Raw genomic sequence first — 22027 nt, forward strand, 5'->3', positions numbered from 1 at the left:
TTTAGCCAGTTTCCTCCAAGGGTAACATCCGGCAGTATTACAGTACCATGTCACAACCAGGACTCTGACACCCACTGCACCTTGAATGAAGCCCTGTGATTTTGTCCTTCGCTTTCATCCCTTCCTCAGCTCTTGGAGGGAAAGGGTTCTGTTCTCGCCTCGGCTTTCTCCCTGAGTTACCCCTTCCTTTCCTCAGGGCCTTTCCAGCCTGAGGGAGAAAGGCACAGTTTGGCTTCCTGCGTCCCTTGCTGCCGCGCTGCGGCGGCGATTCTCCCAAATGTTGGTGGCCTTATATTGTTCATTGGGACTTCCAACATTGTGGCTTCCCTAAGAGTGACGATCTGCCCTCCTTTTTGGGGATGGAGGTGCGAACTGGACCGGCAACTGAGGGTCCCGGGGATTCATCTCTTCCTTGGATTTTGCCTCCCGGCACCCCTCAGGCACCCCGTGGTCCTTCACGTCTGCCACCGCGAGGCCAACTGTTCAGTGCTTTAGGATGGAGCCTCCAAAGCCGTGGTTCCTTTGAGCCTTGTGAAGTCTTTTGTTTTGGTGAGTGCTGGAGGGGCGCACCTTCGGCCTCTCAGGGTGCGGCGCTTCCGGCACCCCCTATCCTTCTACCGCTGAGCCCCGGCGTGAGCGCCACGTGCATCCGCGCCGCGTCCCGGGCAGCAGCCCGCCGCCAGCCGCCCGCGCCACTTCCTGACGCGCCCCGGGACCCACGGCCCCGCCCCGCGGCCGGGCTGGGCTGGCGGCGAGCGCGGCTGAGGTACAGGTGCCTCGCGGCGCAGCCGGGTCGCCCTCCAGCCCGTCCACCTCCAGACCAGGGCCCGCGCCCCGTCCCGCCTCGCACGTCGCCTCCCTCTGGCCCAGCCAAATGCAGGCCGCCGCCCTCCCTGAGGAGATCCGTTGGCTCCTGGAAGGTAACGCCCTGGCGCAGGCCCCCTCCAGTGCTGAGCCGAAGGCAGGAGAGGAGACACCAGGCCTCCCCCGGCCGGGCTTTCTCTTCAGCTCCATCACTCACCTCCTTCTAGAACCTCAAGGCTTCTAGAGCCCTCAACTCCCCAGAGCCAGCTTTCCATCCTCTCACCTCAGGACCCCTTTCACTCCCTGGAGTCCCACATCTTCCTCGAGGCACCTCCTCGCCTCCATTTCACCTCCCCGGCTTCTAAACTCCTTCAGGCCGGGTTCTTGGTCCTCATGCCACCTGGCCTGGTCCTCCCCCTGTCCCTTCCTCTGAGGGACTTCCCTACATCTGTGGGTTTCCCGTCCCCCCTCCTTCCCCAGCCCCAACTTCCTCACCTCTCACAGAAGACCCCAAACCTTCCTGCTTTGAGGCCCCTGAGGCTCTCCAGGGGGCTGCGAGGGGCTCATGGGATCCCCATGGGCCAAGGCCCGGTGGTTGACCCGAGTTTTGTCAGAGCGAAAACCCCGGCCCTCCCTTTATCACCCTGCAGACGTTTAAGGGGTCTCACCCACCCCAAGGCAGGCTCGTTCTCAGTATGGCCTTAACTCCTTTTCTAGAAGTGCTCCCATTTGGTGTGTTCACCTTCCCACTACAGTGTCTAAGCAGTGGTTTGAAGAGTTTCGGCCATCCTCACCAACACTCCACACACACTGCCAACACTCCAAAGAGATATCGCAAAGAGATATGGCAAAGAGACGTCGCTAATGGGCAGTTTCATCTGCTGGGTTTCATGGTGAAAGTCACTTTTACTTGCTTTCCTGTGACTAACCTTCCAGGGAGGATAGAAGCCTGGAATCTGCAGTTGCATAAGGTCCCAGGAGGAAACTATTCAGAATTAAGCCTTTTGGCATCTAAGTTGACATATTTGACACATATTTAACAGATGGCCTGCTTTGGGCAGGTCATATTTTTGGCAAGCAGTTATTTTTTTCAGTTTCTCTCAATTTAATCAGTTTTATATCTCCATTACCTTGTTATCTCGGTATAATGCCTCCTAATCAAATATTTGGCAAGTCCTTTTGGTCTCTGTTTGTAGCACTGTTTCCATTCTGGATTGCTTCTATGTAAAAGCTGTCAACTAGATCTTTCTTTTGAGGAGAGGTTTCCAAAATCCATTTTACTTGTGATGAGAATAAATTTAAACTTTGCGGGTAGAAAACTATTTGCAGGGTAAAAGAGCATTATCTGGGTGTCTAAGAAGAAGCATTCCAGCCTTTCCCTTTGTTGTTGGTTTAATGTTAGGCTTGTGAAAGAAAGCTGTAATTGTCTTTGGTTTCTAAGAGAAGGAACTATGGCAAAAAGTTTAACTCTGCCCTTGCATTGAAAGATGTAAAGTGATTCTTTTTATTGGTATCTGTCATTTGGTGAGAGGAAACCTATTTTATAAGCTTGTTAAACTATACTTCAGTTTTTTGTCTAGCTTTGGTAGAAAATTCTTTTTATTTTCAGAGGCTTGCAATGAAATTCACTCCTTCAGCATTTTTGATGTGCAGTTCTTTATTGTTCAAAACTGACACTTTGGTAAACAACTCATTTCTGCACCTGCCACCTTCCTTTAGCTTAGATTATTTTCTTGTTAGCTGACTGTTTTTAATTGAAGTCTTCAGATCTCCTTCTAAAGCAGAACCTTTGTTTGCTGACAAGTAGAGCAGGGTATGAATGGAGATTAATTGCATGTCACATACTTCTGTATCAAACTTGCTGTGTCTTAACAATCTCTGTTGGTGATTTAAAATATATGAAGGAATCTGAAACTAAATTATAAGGAGCTTCGTTGGTTAAAGTATTTCTTTAAGGCTTTTTTTTTAAGTTTGCAATTAGAACTTGAATCTGAAGTAGAGAAAAGGAGTGTAAAGTGTGATTCATCCAGTGATTTTACTGAAAAATGTTTGAAGAATATGTTTTTGAAAGGTTTCTATAATAATAATAGCAACATGTTGGTTATAGGTTTTATTTCTTATGGAACATAGTCTCTGCTGTAGTACAGGAGCATTATTCATTGTGTTACAAATAATTTGTCGATATTAGAAACCCAAAATGGCCATCAATTTGTTGTTTGTTGCTATTTGTCTCTCCCACCACACACTTTTTAAGGTTAACTGTTGAAATTAGAAAAAATGGAGGTCCTGACGTCTATATAGTTACTCTGTGAGAGGGAGTCACAGGATGTGAGGACTGCAACTCTAGTGCTGCCACATGGCTGTGGGGGTGGGGTTTCCACAAAGAATTACGACTTTCATAAACCAAGGCATAAGCATTTGCACAGTGATTTAATGCTGGACATCACAGTCATAACTTAAGCATTTATTTATTTATAACTACGTAAGCATAAATGTATTTTCTGACATAATGTGTGTGCTTTTAAGAATAAAATATGTAAAGTATTATGAAAGGTTGATAACAAAATTTTGCATAATGAAAAAGAAAACAGAAATTCTCAAGGCCTAAAATTAATTTTGTTTAAATGTAAACTTTTAAACGTTTAGAGATGTTTCACTTGATCTAGAAACCTCACTTCTAAAAATCTGTCACTGAAACTTAAAGGACATAAAGTAGTATATGCACAAAGATCTATCCTAAATGTTAGTGAGTTGGGAGACTCAGGGTGATGATTGAATGAATTATGGGACATTTGTCTTACAGAATACTTCACAGCCACTAAAAAAAGATTCTGTGGATCTATATATAGGCTTGAAAGGCATCCATGGCATATTTTTAAGACTAAATGGCAAAATGCATGATAGAATATGTAATATCCCATTTTTGCTTGAAAACCAAAGGACAAAACCAGAAAAGATACATATGTTATAAATGTTTGTGTAAGCCTAGGAAGAAGTGAAAAAGAATACATACCAGTCTGTTAACATTGGCTTCCTTGGGAGAAGAGTGAGAGTTTGGAGGAGGGGAGGTTATTATTAATTTTTATTTCATACATCTTTGTGTTGTTTGAATTGTGACAACGACCATGTGTTATTTTTGTAAACAGGAAAAAAATAAGTAGTAAGGATATTTAAAAGAAAAAGGAACAAAAGACAAATAGAAACTCAGAGAGGTCAGATTGCTAATGGATCATTAACTATGCTTGTGGTCATGTTTTTCTCTTTTTAGCCCTGAGGGGTATGGAAGGTGGAGAAATTAAAAAAAAAAAAAAAGCTCTCTTGGATTTTTGGCGAGTATCAAAACAGTGAGAGGCTTCTAGGGTAACTCAGGAAATAGCTTCTTTAGATAGACTTTGTCAAGCTCTCATATAGAAATAGTAACTAGTCCCCTATCAGCAAATAAGTACCCTATAGATAAGTAAAATGAAGGGTGCTTTCTGCTTTATTGAAAGAGGAGGAAATATTCAGGTCTGTTTTCAAATAATAGGGCTTCAGATGTAGAAGTTATCTTTTTGTTTTTGTTTTGTGATAACCACGCTGAAAACAAAAACAATGAAGTGTTGGCAGTTTGTATAATCTTTGCTTCACAGATATAAACATAATTAGTCTCTGCTTCCTGGTCTTTCTAGCCCCGCTTTTGAAGTCAAAAGCAAAAGAGGTGAGTATGAAGGAGGTAGAATAGGTATTTCTTTTTTTCATAGCTTGTCCTGTGTGATGGAATGGGGCCTACTGACTTTACCCTGGTAGCTGATATGTCCCAACTGCCTACATGGTACTAAATCCTGCCCAGAATATGGATTTAAGCCAAAATAACATCAACAACCTGGCTGCATGTAGTAGCAATTGCTGCATTAATGCTGATTCTGATATGAATACTTATTTTTAAACTTCCTTGTAAAGAAGAAGTCATTAATCATTTCCTTCCAGATTGTTCTCCAGACCTGTATTGGTCAATGCAGCCAACCATAAAATCCATTTCCGTATAGTAAAATTCCAACTATGGGGAACTTGCAGGAATGAGTTGCTCTGGATAGCTGAGATTTTCTTTAAGCACTCTTAATTTTTTATTATAAACATTTGTGACCAGTTTTTTTCTAAAACGCATTAGGAACTTTTCTTTAACCAACTAGTCTATGGCTGTCTTCAAATGGACCTCTTTAGAGCACTGTTTAACTCAAAGTTGTTATTGTGAATATCTATTATCACACTTTATGGAAATGTATTGTGTAAGATGTTTTGGCCATAGTTGCCCCTGAACTGCTTTGTAAGTATCTGTGTCTGCTTTATATTTTTATTTTCATTATTTTTTTTCCTGCTGTAAGGCCAGGGCCTATCACTTTGTACTTTTGTCTGTGTGTCTACATTCCCAGTGTTTCTGGAACATCAGATAACCAAGTTAGTTGAAATTGAGATATGTGTAAGAGAAGTTACAAAGGGCTTTCTTGATTAACAAAGTATCCACACCTTTAACTGTGGGCTTTGTAAGATGTATTTTGGCTGCTCAGAATCTTTTTTGCTTAATTTTTGACACTGGATTGCTTCCAGATTGGTAAGGCTACTGCTCAGTTGAATTCTGAAAAGTAAGATATGACTATAGTTCTATTCCTTTTTTATGTTAAACTTTTCTGATTATAAAAGTAATAATGCTAATTATAGAAAATTTAGAAAACATGCAATAGGATACAGTACTCAGAATCAATAATTGTTAAATTTCCATGTATTTTTCTCAGTGTTTATTATATGGATTTACCTTAAAAGTTGGGATATATTTGTGTATAGGTTCGTATATTGATTTTTCTACTTACAGTTTTTCACTTGTTATTGTCTCCTGAGGGTTTTCTTTTCTTTTCTTTTTTGAGATGGAGTCTCCCTTGATGCCCAGGCTGGAGTGCAGTGGCACGTCCTTGGCTCACTGTAACCTCTGCCTCCCGGGTTCAAGCCATTCTCCTGCCTCAGCCTTTTGAATAGCTGGGACTACAGGCACTTGCCACCATGCCTGGCTAATTGTTTGTATTTTTAGTAGAGGTGGGTTCACTGTGTTAGCCAGGATGGTCTCGATCTCCTGACCTGGTGATCCCCACCCCTCAGCCTCCCAAAGTGCTGGGATTACAGGCGTGAGCCACCGCGCCTGGCCTAATTTTTGTATTTTTAGTAGAGATGGGACTTCACTATGTTGACCAGGCTGGTCTTGAGCTCCTGACCTCATGATACACCCACCTCGGCCTCCCAAAGTGCTAGGATTATAGGCATGAGCCATGGAGCTTGGCTTTCCTGAGGGTTTTCTTAGATCACTGCTATGCTCTGGATGTTTGTGTCTTGCCAAAATTCATATGTTGAAACCTAATTACAAATGTGATTGTATTAGCCTTTGGGAGGTGATTACCCCTTATGAATGGTATTAATACCCTTATAAAAGAGGCCCCAGATAACTGCCTTACTCCTTTCACTATGTGAGGACACAGTTAGAAGGTGCTATGTTTGAACTAAAAAGCAAGCCCTCACCAGACACTGAATCTGCTGGTGATCTGGACTTACCAGTCTCCCACTGTGAGAAATAAATTTCTGTTGTTTATAAGCTACCTAATTTGTAGTATTTTGTTATAACCGCCCAAATGAAATAAGACAATTATTAAGTGAGTTTTTTTTTCCTTTAAGTTATATATCCTATGTTTATTTCACAAATAGTTTTACCCTAACGTCTTTGTTTATTTTTTTTTTTGAGACGGATTCTCCCTCTGTTACCTAAGCTGTAGTGTAGTGGTGTGATCTTGGCTCACTGCAACCTCGACCTCCCAAGTTCAAGCAATTCTCGTGCTTCAGCCTCCTGAGTAGCTGGGATTACAGGTGCACGCCACTACGCCTGGCTGATTTTTACATTTTTAGTAGAGATGGGGTTTCACCACATTGGCCAGGCTGGTATTGAACTCTTGATCTCAGGTGATCTGCCCACCTTGGCTTCCCAAAGTGCTGTGATTACAGGTGTGAGCCACTGCACCCAGCCTTTCCTAATGTCTTAAAAGAAAAATCGGACCAGGCATGGTGCTCATGCTTGTAATGCCAACCCTTTGAGAAGGTGGGAGGATCACTTGAGCCCAGAAGATCAAGGCTGCAGTAAGCTGAGATTGGGCCACTGCACTCCAGCCTGGGTGATGGAGTGACATCCTGTCTCAAAAAACAAGCAAGAATATATTTTTCCTGCTTAACTTGTTCATTTCTTACTTTTGGTACCATTAATTTTTCATCCTTGAACTCTATTTTATATCTTAGATATTAAGACTGCACATGTGGCTATTTCAATTTAAATTATTATTATTATTATTATTATTATTTTTGAGACGGAATTTCGCTTTTGTTACCCAGGCTGGAGTGCAATGGCGGGATCTCGGCTCACCGCAACCTCTGCCTCCTGGGTTCAAGCAATTCTCCTGCCTCAGCCTCCCGAGTAGCTGGGACTACAGGCGTGCGCCACCATGCCCAGCTAATTTTTGTATTTTTAGTAGAGACGGGGTTTCACCATGTTGACCAGGATGGTCTCGATCTCTTGACCTCATGATCCACCCGCCTCGGCCTCCCAAAGTGCTGGGATTACAAGCGTGAGCCACCGCGCCTGGCCGAAATTATTAATTAAAATTAAATACAACAAAAAAAATTTGTTCCTCAGTTGTACTAGTGACATTTCAGCTGATCAGTAGCCACAGTGGCTACTGTACTGGACAGTGTGTGAAGTCCTGGTAGATGGTGATCTAGAATATAATGCTGGGTGAATTTCTCAGAAAGGGAGCTTTGATAATAGGCTTGCTGCACCTCTGTATGTCTGAGAATGTGTCTCCATTATTTCATATAAACTTAGCTGTGGGCATGAAGTTCTGGGGTCACACTTTTCCCCTTCCTTCTACCTCCCCGCAACTCAGCCTCTAAAAGTTGTGCCATTATCTTCTGGTCTTCAGTTTTGGAAGGAGAAGTCTGATGCCAGCCTGATATATTTTATTTATAATTCACTCCTTCTAGCTGGGGATTTATAGAATATTTTTCATTGCTCTTAAAAATGTCACTAGGTTTTATCAAGGTCTTACTTAGACCTTACTTACTTTTAATATGTATTTTTAATAGCATGCCAGGAAGGCCTTTTAATAATTTAGCCTGGTATGTAGTGAACCCTGTTGATGATGGACTCAGGTCTTCCTTTGAGTTGGGAAAGTTTTCTTCTACTTTGCTTCTGCTCCATCTGTTTTATTCTGTCATACTTGGGTTTATATTATATATATATATATTGGACTCCTGATCTGCTCTCTCTGTTTTATCTTTTTTAACTGTCTCATCTGTCATTGCTTTCATTATGGTTTTAAGTTAAACATTTATTTATATTTTTTAAAGTTGCCATGTATTCTTTTCTCATCATTCATTGTCTCATTTTCATTACATCTATAAAGTGCTGATTTATACATATAATGACTTTTTGGATGTTGCCAAGAATTAAAAATTTTCTAAACATTTCTGTTCTTTAATAATAAATCTGCTTCAGAAGGAGGCATTTTCTTTAGTTCTTCAGGTGATCTTTTCTTTTCGAACATTATTTTTTTCTCATAGGTCCTGTGTATTTTCTCTGCGTGGAGTTTGCCTATATTCAAATTCTAACTCTTCCACTTTCTTACTGCCATTTACTCACTAAATAGACCATGAGCCTCAGTTTTGTGATCTGTAATATTGAGATAATAATGGTACCTATCTGTAATATTGAGATAATAGCAGTACCTATCTTACAGAATTTATATGAAGAATAAAGGAATGAATATTAAAAAGAATTTAGAACAGCATCTGGCATATATTAACCCCATATAAATGTCTGATAAATAAAACTAAAATTTTTTTCACTTGAGTTATCAAATTGGCCTCCTTTTTTGTCGTTTTTTTTTTTTTTCGGCAGTTTTTTTTTTTTTTTACTGTCCTGGTTCTCTGCTCAGTCCCCTTTTTGAACCAGCGTATGGGCGACTTTTTTTTTTTTTTTCGGCAGCTGCCTTTCCACAGGAAAACTCCTAGTCATGGCCGTTATGGTCTTGTCCTTATATTGGTGGCCCATCCCTGTTTTTCTCCATTATGGGAGGCTTTTAGGGATTCTTTCAAGATCTCCATTTCTTTCCTTCAGAGTCTAGTGATTATTTTGATGAGAAACTTTATGGAGGAAGGAGAGAGAAAATTAGCTTCATTGCTTTTGTTGTCACCTAGCCTGCAGTTCTCTGAATTTTTTTTTTTTTTTTTTTTTGATATGGAGTTTCGCTCTTGTTACCCAGGCTGGAGTGCAATGGCGCGATCTCGGCTCACCGCAACCTCCGCCTCCCGGGTTCAGGCAATTCTCCTGCCCCAGCCTCCTGAGTAGCTGGGATTACAGGCACGCGCCACCATGCCCAGCTAATTTTTTGTATTTTTTTTAGTAGAGACAGGGTTTCACCATGTTGACCAGGATGGTCTCGATCTCTTGACCTCGTGATCCACCCACCTCGGCCTCCCACAGTGCTGGGATTACAGGCTTGAGCCACCGCGCCCGGCCCTCTATATTCTTATAGATTCCCAGGCATATAATTTTTCTTCCCTGATGTTTCAGTTGAAATTTTGTTTTGTCACAGGGGGATTCTTTGAGGTGGCACTTGAAACTTTACCTAGTCTGTTTGTGTACGACTGAGCATATCAGGAAATATCTGTGCTCCTTGCCTTGCTATAGAACACTCTGTTTTGTGGCCGGGAGTGGTGGTTTATGCCTGCAATCCCAGCACTTTGGGAGGCTGAGGCGGGTGTATCACCTGAGGTCAGGAATTCGAGACCAGCCTGACCAACATGGTGAAACCCCGTCTCTACTAAAAATACAAAAAATTAGCCAGGCAGGGTGGTAGGCATCTGTAATCCCAGCTACTCAGGAGGCTGAGGCAGGAGAATCACTTGAACCTGGCAGGCAGAGGTTGCAGTGAGCTGAGGTCACGCCATTACACTCCACTCCAGCCTGGGCGACAGAGCAAAACTTGTCTCAAAAAAAAAAAAAAAAAAAAAAAAAACACTGTTTTGTTTGTGTAAAACTGGAATTTTTGTGTTAATCCCCAGTTTAAAAAAAAAAAAAGAGCTATTTTCCTTCTCCCTTTTGTTTGCTAAAATTAAAAAAAAAGTTTGTGGAGATATTTGAACTTCATTCTGATTATAGTCGAGTGTTAGATGGGCTGCCTAGGTCTTTTGAACTCTAGGTAAGAACTGCTTTCCGTGGAAGTTCACGGCTCTCCTCAGGATCAGGGTGATTCTCAAGGAGCATGCGTTGTCAAGGTCAGCTTTCCCTCCAGGCTCCAATGCTGCTATGCATGCTGTCTGTCCTGGGTTGTGTAGGCCCAAACCAGCGGTTGCCACCAGGGTGATTTTGACCCTGGGGACTTTTGGTAACATCTGGAGACATTTTGATTGTCACAGCTGGGGAGGGTGCTCCTGGCGCCTAGTGGGTAGAAGCTAAGGATGCTGCTAAGCTTCCTACAATACACAGGACAGTCCCTCCACAGTAAAGAATCATCCGGCCCAAATTGTCAATAGTGCTGAGGCTGAGAAGCCCTGGCCTAGGCATATTTTCCTTCTCAATTTCCACAAAAGCCTTTTCACAGGAAATCCTTATGAGTACGGAAGACATCACTGGAGAATCGGGGTGCTGGGAGAGGGAGGAGGCGTTTACATTGCAGTCATGCAAATGATTTGAGCATTAGGCATACCTTTTCCTTAATACTCTTCTGCCACCCCAGTTATCAGGCTATACCCTCTATTCTTTCATTTCATTTAGTTCCCAGCCTTATACCTACTCATTGCCACTTTCTTCCTTTATCCTATCTGAAGTAAAAAATACATATATTTTTTTTCCCTGCCACATGAAAAGGCAGTTTAACTACCTGTATAGTTGTTTAATTTCCCACCAATAGCCACACACAGCAGAACAAGTTGTTTTCCCAAGCAATGACAGTTCTTTCTCTAAGAGGAACTATAGTACCAGTTATAAGATAATATTTTTACCTAATTTCTTAAGTATAATACTTAAACAGTTTTTAGTCATTTTAAATATAGGAAAAATAAGGTAAGTTTTAAGTTTTACCACCATCTGAGAATCTTAACATACTGACATGAGTATCATGGATCTAATTTTTTTATGTTATAAGCCATTACACCCTACAGAAATCCTATAATTTCTGCTACATTTATTCGTATTTATTTCCCCTGTGTTTCCAAGTTCATTGCTTGCTTTTCCAGTTTATCAGTGCTGCATTATAGGTTAGGTGATTATAACAGATGGCTTTTCAGGTTTAGAGTCTTTGAGTTCCACTGCTTACTTTTACTATCCAACATTTACATGGAAGATAGGACCGATCTGAGCTCAGGAATAGAGAGGTCTTACCATCCAGATAGCAAGTCTTCCTCAAGGCTGATGGCTCTAATAAAATCATTTGAGAATGATTTAAATTCTCATTTAGGGTCTCCTCCTAACATTGTTGACATTCTAATATTAGTATGTTATGGGAAAATAAAGTTTTTGTTCAAATAGTAGAAGCTTTACTAAAATATATCCAATGGCACATATTTGTACTTAGTTAAACCAGTATTGTGATAACTGGAATTAATTAAGCTACTATATATTATAAATCTAATATGAGAAGTATGCTGGGATGCTTAGGTAGCTACAGAAAACATCTCTTCATTGCTTTTCAATAAAGCTTCTTAATTCACAGTCCTTTAAAAATAAACTTTTTGGCTGGGCATGGTGGCTCATGCCTATAATCCTGGCACTTTGGGAGGCTGAGGCGGGTGGATCATTCAAGGTCAGGAGTTCGAGACCAGCCTGGTCAAGATGGTGAAACCTCGTCTTTACTAAAAATGTAAAAGTTAGCTGGATGTGGTAACACATGCCTGCAATCCAAGCTACTCTGGAGGTTGAGACACGAGAATTGCTTGAACCTGGGAGTTGGTTCAAGCAAGTTGCAGTGAGCCAAGATAGCACCTCTGTACTCCAGCCTGGATAGCAGAGCAAGACACTGTTCCCCCACCAAAAAAAACCCCAAATCCTTTTTTTCTCATAACTTTTTGTGTGAGCCCTTTTATTCATCCATCTATTAGGTTGGTGCAAAAATTGAGGTTTTTACCATTACTTTTAAATGGCGAAAACTACAATTACTTTTGCACCAACCTAATATTTCTTCCTCCCTCTCTCCTTCCCTCTCTCTCCTTTTCTTCTTCTCTTCCTCCCTCTCTCCCTTCCTTTTATTTTCTCCCTTTCTTCTTAGTACTTTAGGTATGACTTACATACCACTTATCTTAAGTGTTAAAACTGGTTGACTTAAACATATATATACACCTATGTGACCACACCCCCCAGATCCAGATACCTGTATATCAATATACAGCCACACCACCTTCCATCCCCCTAGAAAATTTTCCTTCCAGTCAATATTCCTTCCCAGAGCTAATCACTGTTCTGACTTCTATCATAATGCAGTCAGTATGTACTTTTTTATATCTGTTGTTAACATAATATTTTTGAAATGTATCCATGTTGTGTGTATTGGTTTGTTTCTTTTTGCTAATTAGTATTTCCATTGTGTGAATATTTCATAATTTGTTTATCCATTCTTATGCTGATGGACAATGAGTTGTTTTCAGTTTTTGGCTATCATGAATACAGCTGCTATGAGCGTTCTTGTATAACTTGTTTTGTGAACATAAGCACCCATTTCTCTTGGATAAATATGTCTAGGAGTAGAATTACTAGGTCATAGGGTAGGTGTATGTTAAAGTCCAAATACTTTTCCCAAGTGATTATGCCAATTTTACACTCCCACCAGCAGTATATGCTGGAGTTACAGTTGTTCCATATCCTTACCAACACTTGGTATTGCAGTCTTTTTATTTTGATAAAATACTGATGGATGTTTAAGGCTGTTTCCAAATATTTTATATATCCACAGTGCTGTAGAGAGCATCAACATCTGGTTGATGTCATGGTCCGTGTATTTTTTTAACTATGAAAATAACTGATAGATGCACTTTTATTGTAGGATATTTGTACAACATAGATGTATATAGAATACTTGGGGTTTTTTTGGGGGGAGTGGTTTAGAGCTGAGTTCTCTCTCTGTTGTCTAGGCTGGAGCGTAATGTCATGATTGTGGCTCACTGCAGCTTTAATCTCCTAGGCTCAAGTGATTCTCCCGCCTCACTCCCCTGAGTAGTTGGGACCACAGGTACATGCCACCATGCCCACCTAATTATTTTTATTTTTAGTAGAGAAGAGAGTCTTGCTGTGTTGCCCAGGCTCATCTTAAAGTCCTGAGCTCAAATGATCCTTCTTCTCCCAAAGTGCTGGGATTACAGGTGTGAGCCACTGCACCCACCCTGGTTTTTTGTTGTTTGTTTTTTACCATAGCAGTGTTAGAGACTTTTTCATGTGAATCAATCTATCCATCTATCTTATCTATGTGTATATATATTTAAACTGCAACACAGTATTTCCCAATTTATTTAGCAATTGTCCTATTGATGGATATTTAAGGTTGGTTCCAAATATTTTGTATATCCAGGGTGCTGTAGAAAACATCTTTATCTGTGCATCTTAGTGTACATATGCAGATTTTTTTTTTTTTTTTTTTTTTAGATGGAATCTCACTCTGTCACCCAGGCTGGAGTGGAATGGGACAATCTTGGCTCACAGCAGCCTTCACCTCCCGGGTTCAAGCTATTATCATGCCTTGACCTCCTGAGTAACTGGGATTACAGGCCTGCACCACCACGCCTGGCTAATTTTTGTATTTTTAGTGGAGACAGGGTTTCACCATGTTGCCCAGGCTGATCATGAACTCCTGACCCCAGGTAATCCTCCTGTCTCGGCCTCCCAAGGTGCTGGGATTACAGGCAAGAGCCACTGTGCCCGGCCTTATGCAGATGTTTCTGTAGAATAGATTCTTAGACTCTCAAATAAAGATTGTGAAAGTGTTAATCCTGGATTTATAGGCTGGTTACTAGTTAAAACTTAGTCTAAAGTACTCTCATTGTTTTAGTTTCAGGTTTTTGTTTTTTCTGTGTTGTGAGTATACAGGTATTTTCATTTTTTCCTCTACAGAAGGAAAATTAAAAATATAAACACTACACATTTCTTAGGCCACAGGGCAAACACAGTTAGCAGGTCAAACCTAGCCACTACCAGAACATACTGACGACTTTTCTATTTTATGCTGACAACTTCCTGCAAACCAAAACAAAGCTGGAGGTATGAGGTATGATTTTAGCCTGCCAATACGTTTTCCCTCTTGATAAAAGGTAAAAAGTCTATGCCTTAAGGATGACATTTTACAGATCAAAAATTTTATGTAAGTTTAAAACATGCTGTAGACAAGCTGAAAGCCGTTTTCCCCTACTATGGTACTTTTATGTAATTGGTGTGAAAATAGATAAGACAAGGTTCCCATGAAGGTTTCAAGTAATACGACAGGAAAATTAAACACAAAAGTCTTAGAGATATATTTAAGAGTGACTGCAGAAATCCTAATGGTCTGATGACTTCAGTGTACCTGTGACAGGGAACTGGGAATTTTTATTTTTGTTTCTACCATAAGCTGCCAATGAGACTTTATAGAAGTTGGATTACCAACTAGGTTGCTTTCTTCCTTAAAATAGCAATATGTAACTTCAAGAGATACTTGTGACATTTAATTAAATGTAGAGAATACTCAGATACCCTAGAATGAAATATGGTTTTCTACTGTTTCCAAGGTGGAGGTTGCTTTGGGGTGGGAGGCATGGTTGGCTAGAAATGACAGGGTGGTTAGGCATAACCCATGATTTTTAGAAAGACTGTCTTACTGTTAGTAGTTCACTTATGGAAGTCCTGGAGATGACACAGATTTTTACTCCCTGCCCACCACCACCAGTACAAGGAGGGTTCTGGGATGGGTCTCTGGGAGTCCCTTCTTCCCTTGTTCATTTAAGGGAAAATGAGGCTGAAATAGCATCCTGATCTTAGAATTAAAAAAAAAAAATCAATAAATAGATTATTTTCCAATGTTTACTTAGATATTTTCTTATAGAAGCAATGTTTTTTATGGGAAAAAGGACCATGGTTTTAGGCTAATTCGCAGGCCAACCTATTTTTTTAAAACTATTTTTCAAGTATTATACCTAGAGAAGAGGACTATAGACAATATTTTGATGGGGGCCCACCTTCCAACTTGGGCTTCTGGAAACTTCTTCCCTGCTGAATATCTCCCCCTTCTACTAGCTGCCTCTTTGTTAGTTGGGGGAGCTCACTCTTTATCCCCCTCTCTCCAGCTCCAAGCTCTGATGGTGGTACTTGTGACTGGGGAATGACTCCAATGAGCTGGGCTGAGTAGAAGTGTGGAACTGATGGGAGCCAGGCTGGGGTTCTGAGGATTAGGAAAGAAACCATCTAAGGAGACAGAATGAGGGCTAGAATGGGGCCTTACCTAGGGAGGAGGTGAGAACCAGTGGAAGGACCCGAAGGGAAGGGAGAACAGAATTTCTTCTTGTGTCTCTCTCTTCTTTCCCTCTCCTGCACTCCCACCTCCAAGAGTGTGACTGCCAACCAACAGGCTTAGAGGTGCTGTGAAAAGAGGAGAGGGGTTAGGGGATGGGATGAGGGATGATTGCAGAAGTATACAGAGGGCTGATGAAGTAAAATGAGAATAACATCACCAGCAAAAAGAGAGAATCTGACATTTCTGTGATTATGCCCAGTGGGGACAAGCATTCACATGTAAAAAGTCTTTGCCAGTACTTGGGACTTTTTTTTTTTTTTTTTTTGCTAACGAGAGGGCCCAGCATTAAACTTTGTAGAATTAATTTGGTGAGTCATTTAAAGGGTGGTGTTAACCCTGCCCTTTTCCCCGTAGACAAAAACCTCAAATATTTTCTTGAGTGTAATGCCAGAAAAGGCAGAAATTTATGCCATTTTTCTTTTTGGAAATGTGAGTTCTGCTTTAGTAGTTCCAATACTTTTACAAAATTTCCCCTCTAGGAATACTTTGATTGGTATTTGGTTGGTGGAATTGTTTTCAGTAGCATTTGGCCATTCATCCTGCCTCCAAATAAAAGGTTGATTGAAGTGAACTTTTGAGTTTTAGAAACATATATCAACAAAAACACTTGCAACTGTTAGGGAACACAGACAAATATTTTTTGCTTTCAGTGTATTAGGAGCATTACTTAGAAAACAGGAGGCAGCCTTAATCTTTCAGTAGTTTGAAAAATATGACCCATAAGATGTTATTCTCCTCTAAATAAACAAAAGAGTAGCTTTGTAAATGTACAAGATCAGAGAATTTGGGAAAATTTCAAAAACTTTCACCAGTCTACAAAACCTAGTGCTCTTGGATGCATCCTACCAAGTCAGAGTCTTTTCAGCTGGCCTTCAAATTCTACAGCGGTTTTTCCATGGGGTGTGGTAATCGTATCATGCCTCTAGTGTTGCAAATTCCCCCTGTTCCCTTGTCCTTCAGTCATCTTTTCCTGTTTGCTTTTCCTACCCTGACTTGCTGGCATAGATATCTATAAGCTGCCTGGAAGTTGACAGAATTTGCATTTTAGGGCAGTTATGAATTATAACAGAAAATGCAGCATTGCCAGGGCTGTGTTTACCTTTTAAATATGGGACTTCAAATGATTTTATATTACTTTTAGTACAAAACACTGTATATTGCTACAAGCTTGCCCTCCATATTACTCTTTCACCACCTTCCTCCTGACCTCTGTGTTCTGCCCTCCACCTTGAAAATTTTGTCTAACTGTGATCTCTCACTTCTGGACTGCTGTACATGATGTTCCAATGCCTGGGCCGTTCTTTTACTCATCTCACCAACTTCCCACCTGTCCCCCAATACACATTCTTGGCCTGCTAATTTTGGAGGTTTCGGGTGAAAGATAAGTTCTCTGAGAGGTCTCCCCTGATACCTTTCCCTCTAGACTAGGTGCCTCTACGATGGGCCTGCACACCCATTACTTCCTTTATTGTTGCAATTTATTCTAATTGTCTACTTAAGTCTATATTCTCTGCTAGACTGTAAACTCTTAATTAAGGTAGAGATTAGATCTATCTCATTTACTTTTTTGTGCTTAGCCTGTGATAAACACTCAATAAATATTTCTCGAAGAATATGGCATTGTTTATGGTTGTTTTTGATTTTGTCTTTTCTCTTTGGTGTGGGGACATTTACACCATGTGATATTGTTCGCTCCCTAGTTGAACATAACTGTGGGAAGACTCTGTAGCATCAGGTCCTATATAGAGTGAATGCTGCGATGTCAGAAGCATCTGGGGGATGTTCTTATGTAGTTAATGGTGCCTTTCACACTGGGCATTACACTTGCAGGAAGCCCAAGGCATTCAGATGTGACTGCACATGTCGTTTATGTTAGAAGAGCTCTTGTTTGTGAAAGGTTGATCGCCTCATAGAAAACCCACCAGATAGAATAGTGACTTTGGTTAAATAAAAGAGGCAATATATTGAGACATCTTTTAAAATCTCTTCCATGTTCAGTGGTGAGTAGTGTGTTTTGAGCAGGGTTGCTCAGGCTTCCTTGGGTTATAATCACTGTGAGTAGCATCATCATTTACATTGAAGAGCAAATTTTTTTTTTTTGAGATGGAGTTTTGCTCTTATTGCCCAGGCTGGAGTGTAATGGTGCATTCTTGGCTGACCACAACCTCAGCCTCCTGGATTCAAGCAAGTCTCCTCTCTCAGCCTACCAAGTAGCTGGGATTACAGGCATGTGTCACCACTCCTAGCTAATTTTGTATTTTTAGTATGGACGGGGTTTTTACATGTCAGTAAGGCTGGTTCCAAACTCCCAGCCTCAGGTCATCTGCCCACCTCGGCCTCCCAAAGTGCTGGGATTACAGGCATGAGTCACCTCGCCTGGCCCTGAAGAGCAAGTAAGTAGTTTGTTGTTGCTGCTGTTATTGTTTGAGACAGAGTCTCACTCTGTCACCCAGGCTGGAGTGCAGTGGCGGGATCTTGACTCACTGAAACCTCTGCCTCCTGGGCTCAAGCAATTCCCTGCCTCAGCCTCCTGTGTAGCTGGGATTACTGGTGCCCACCACAACACTCAGCTAATTTTTGTATTTTTTGTAGAGACAGGGTTTCACCATCTTGGCCAGGCTGGTCTTGAACTCCTGACCTTGCGATCCACCTGCCTCAGCCTTCCAAAGTGCTGGGGTTACAGGCGTGAGCCACTGTGCCCAGCCACAAATGTTTTATATACTGGTCAGAAGTTTCCTTTTTTAGGTCTTCACCAAGTTTTGGTATCAGGGTTATAATGGCTTCATAAAATTAATTGGAAAGCATATATAATAATAAAGATATGATCTCTCATGTAGACCTTGCTTTTGACTTCTTCATGTTTTTTTGGTTATGTGCTTATTCATCTAGTAAGTTTGTGGGTATATTTTTAGAGCAGATTTTTTTTAAAAGTTGGATGAGACAGATGGAATAGGTTATTTTTGTGACCTTTTATTCCCTGTGAGTAGATGCAGGTGAAGAAGCAAGTACTTAAATTAACATGTGACCTCCTAAAGTGTTTTGAAAGGAAGTATTTTAAAAATTAATATGGAGTAACTTTAAAAGTAAAATCATAATAAAAACAACCTGTCCTTAGTGACATCATTGGGGGATAATTATATAATTATATTTTTAACAATTTCAGTATGCACAACTATAATTACATAGGCTATTTTACTTATAATTTAGTAAGGATATTTGTCAGTTACTACTCAAGAAACATGGAGGAAAAAGAATTTAGTAAGGAGAGTTAATATTCAAAATTATATATATGTATAGTATTCATCATCTACAGGAATAAAGTATATACTTTAACACTCCACCTCCTGTTGGATCTTCTTTATTCCCCACTTGATCTCTGACCAGGGGGCTTCCTTTACTTGTTCACAACTACCTGAGTTGAGCCCACTACTACCAGCTGAGCCCACTACTACTGAGTGAAATAAAGATGAGGACCAAAAATTAAAGTCTGTCCAATTTGTGAGTAATATTACCTCATGCTTGCATAATGATTTTTATTTTACTTATTTTTTTCTGATTCCAAAACACATATTTTTAGAACATTTTATAAATATAGATAATATAAAGATTATGAAAATGGCTGCAATTCACTACCCAGAGATGGCCATTGTTAATGTTCTGGCGTTTAACACTGCGTAAATGGCATATAAGAAGGACTCAGTAAAGATCAAGTTAATGAATGAATGGAACCCCACCTTTTTTTATTTGTAAAACATTAAGATTATACCATCTGTCACTTTTTAAATTAATAGGCTTTATATTTTTAGAACAGTTTCAGATTTATAGAAAAATTAAGCAGATAGTACGGAGTTCCCCTATTCCTCCTCTCCCCTCCAGTATCCCTTACTGTGAGCATTTCACATTAGTATGGTACTTTTGTTACAGGCAATGAACAAGTACAGATCCATTCTTAACTAAAATCCACATTTCATTCAATTTTCTTTTTTTTTTTTTTTTTTTTTTTTGAGACGGAGTTTCACTCATGTTACCCAGGCTGGAGTGCAATGACGCGATCTCGGCTCACCTCCGCCTTCTGGGTTCAGGCAATTCTCCTGCCTCAACCTCCTGAGTAGCTGGGATTACAGGCACGCGCCACCATGCCCAGCTAATTTTTTGTATTTTTAGTAGAGACGGGGTTTCACCGTGTTGACCAGGATGGTCTCGATCTCTTGACCTCGTGATCCACCCGCCTCGGCCTCCCAAAGTGCTGGGATTACAGGCTTGAGCCACCGCGCCCGGCCTTCATTCAATTTTCTTTAGTTTTTGCCTAATGTTCTTTTTCTGTTCCAGGATCCCATCCAGGATACCTCATTTAATTTAGGGTCCTTGGGCTCCTCTTGCTGTGACAGTTTCCCAGACCTTTCTTGTTTTTGATGACCTTGATAGTTTTGAGGAGTACTGGTGAGGTATATTGTAGAATGTCCCAATATTAAAATTTGTCTGGTATTTTTCTCATGACTAGACTGGGGTTATTTGTTTTGAGGAGGAAGATCACAGAGGAGACGTGCCATTTTCATCCCATCATGTCAACTGTACATGCTGTCAGCATGATTATGACTGTTGCTGTTGACTTTGATCACCTGGCTAATAGGATGTTTGTCAGGTTTCTCTACTGTATGGTGACTTCTTATTCATCCTTTCCATACTCTTTGGAAGAAAGTTGCTATGTGCAGCCTACTTAAGGAGTGGGAGATATGCTCCTTCAACTTTAGAGAGGAGGAGAGGAGTAGTACATAAATTATTTCAAATTCGTCTGCACTGGAAATTCATTTCTTGTCTCCCATTTATTTATTTGATGGAGCCTGTCTCTGTCGCCCAGGCTGGCATGCAGTGATGCAATGTCGCTCACTGCAACCTCCGCCTCTTGGGTTCAAGCAATTCTCCTGCCTTGGCCTCTTGAGTATCTGGGATTACGTGTATGTACCAGCACACCCAGCTAATTTTTGTAGTTTTAGTAGAGATGGGGTTCGGCATGTTTGGCCAGACTGGTCTAGAACTCCTGACCTCAAGTGATCGGCCCAACTCAGCCTCCCAAAGTACTGGGATTACAGGAATGAGCCACTGTGCCCAGCCCCACTTATTTATTTATTCAATACTTATTGATACAAGTATGGAATCATGCATACTTATTTTATACTTTGGGTTATAATCCAATATTATTTTATTTTGTTATGGAAATTATTCCAGCTTTGGCCATTGGGAACTCTTTCAGTTGGTTCCTGTGTGACCCTTTCTTTTTTTTTTTTTTTGAGACGGAGCCTTGCTTGCTCTGTCGCTCATGCTGGAATGCGATAGTGTGATCTTGGCTCAGTGCAACCTCTGCCTCCCAGGTTTAAGTGATGTTTGGGCCTCAGCCTCCCAAGTAGCTGGGATTACAGGCACCTGCCAGCACACCCCACTATTTTTTGTCTTTTTAGTAGAGACAAGGTTTTGCTATGTTGTCCAGGCTGGTTTCAAACTCCTGACCTCAGGTGATCCACCTGCCTCGGCCTCCCAAAGTGCTGGGATTACAGGCATGAGCCACATCCGGCCTCCTGCACCCCTTTCGACATGTCCCATCAATGTGTGTCTGTGTGTGTCTGTGTGTGTGTGTGTGTGTCTGTGTGTGTGTGTGTGTGTGTGTCTGTGTGTGTGTGTGTGTGTGTGTGTTTTCAATACTTCCTTACTTTCTGACACTGCATGATGCTTTAGGCTCATCTTACAATTTCCTGCTCCAGTCCTGGAATCAGCCATTTTTTAAGGAGCCTTGGTTCCTTTAATTGAAGATTGGTGCTAGAAATCAAGATGTTTGTGCTAGGTATTCTTCTTGTTACTGGGATGTCATTTCTTTTAGGTCCTCTTAGCTGACAAAGCTATGAAATACATGTGTATATATTAATAATAACCTGATTTATATATTTCTATATATAACCATCTGTATCTGTGTAAAGTTAAACATGGGATCTTACTGTTGTCTCCAATTCTAATTCATTACCATGTGGATCATTCTAGACTCCTCTCCTTGCTACTTGTTCCTCTCCTTTCCACTCCAGCAGTGAGAAACCTGGCACTCACCATTCACCATCTATTTACTTAATTGTTCAATTAGAGTAAACATGTATAACAGTATAGGAATTGTTAACCCATACACCCGTGGCAAACAACTTTATTGACTAGAGTTCAGTATTTATGTTCAGTTCCTTTTGCCTTTAGTCTTACAAACTCTGCTCATTTCCAAAGCTACTTAGGTCAGCACATTTTCCCCTTCCCCTTCAGTGAGTTTATTTCTTAGATTTGTAATACAGTTAGATGATGTTGTTACAGTGTACATTCTTTCTTGAAATCTCCTAACCTCCTAAATTATTTTTTGAAATTTGCAGATATTAAGGTTCACTCTGTGTTTTAAAGTTCTACAGGTTTCAGCAAATGCATTATGTCACATATCTGCCATTATAGTATCATATGATATAATTTCACTACCCTAAAAATCCCCTGTGCTTCACCTGTTTATCCCTCACCCACTCTTGAACTCTATCTTTTTCTAGTTTGAGAGTCCCTTCTTTCCTCCCTCCCTCCTTCCCTCCCTTCCTCCCTCCCTCCCTCCCTCCCTC

The 22027-nt window shown here is 40.7% G+C and overlaps 1 protein-coding gene across 1 annotated transcript in view; it reads left to right on the plus strand.

Moving 5' to 3' along the window:
• The first annotated feature begins 359 nt into the window (after nt 1-359).
• The window catches only part of LOC108281546 (basic proline-rich protein-like), a 72723-nt gene continuing 51055 nt past the window's right edge, over nt 360-22027 (plus strand). The window contains exon 1 of the mRNA XM_017497174.1: nt 360-920. Within this exon, the coding sequence (XP_017352663.1) occupies nt 360-920 (561 nt within the window). The remainder of the gene's footprint in view (nt 921-22027) is intronic.

This window comes from Cebus imitator, unplaced genomic scaffold, assembly GCF_001604975.1.
Source record: "Cebus imitator isolate Cc_AM_T3 unplaced genomic scaffold, Cebus_imitator-1.0 Scaffold228, whole genome shotgun sequence".
Classification (NCBI taxonomy): domain Eukaryota; kingdom Metazoa; phylum Chordata; class Mammalia; order Primates; family Cebidae; genus Cebus; species Cebus imitator.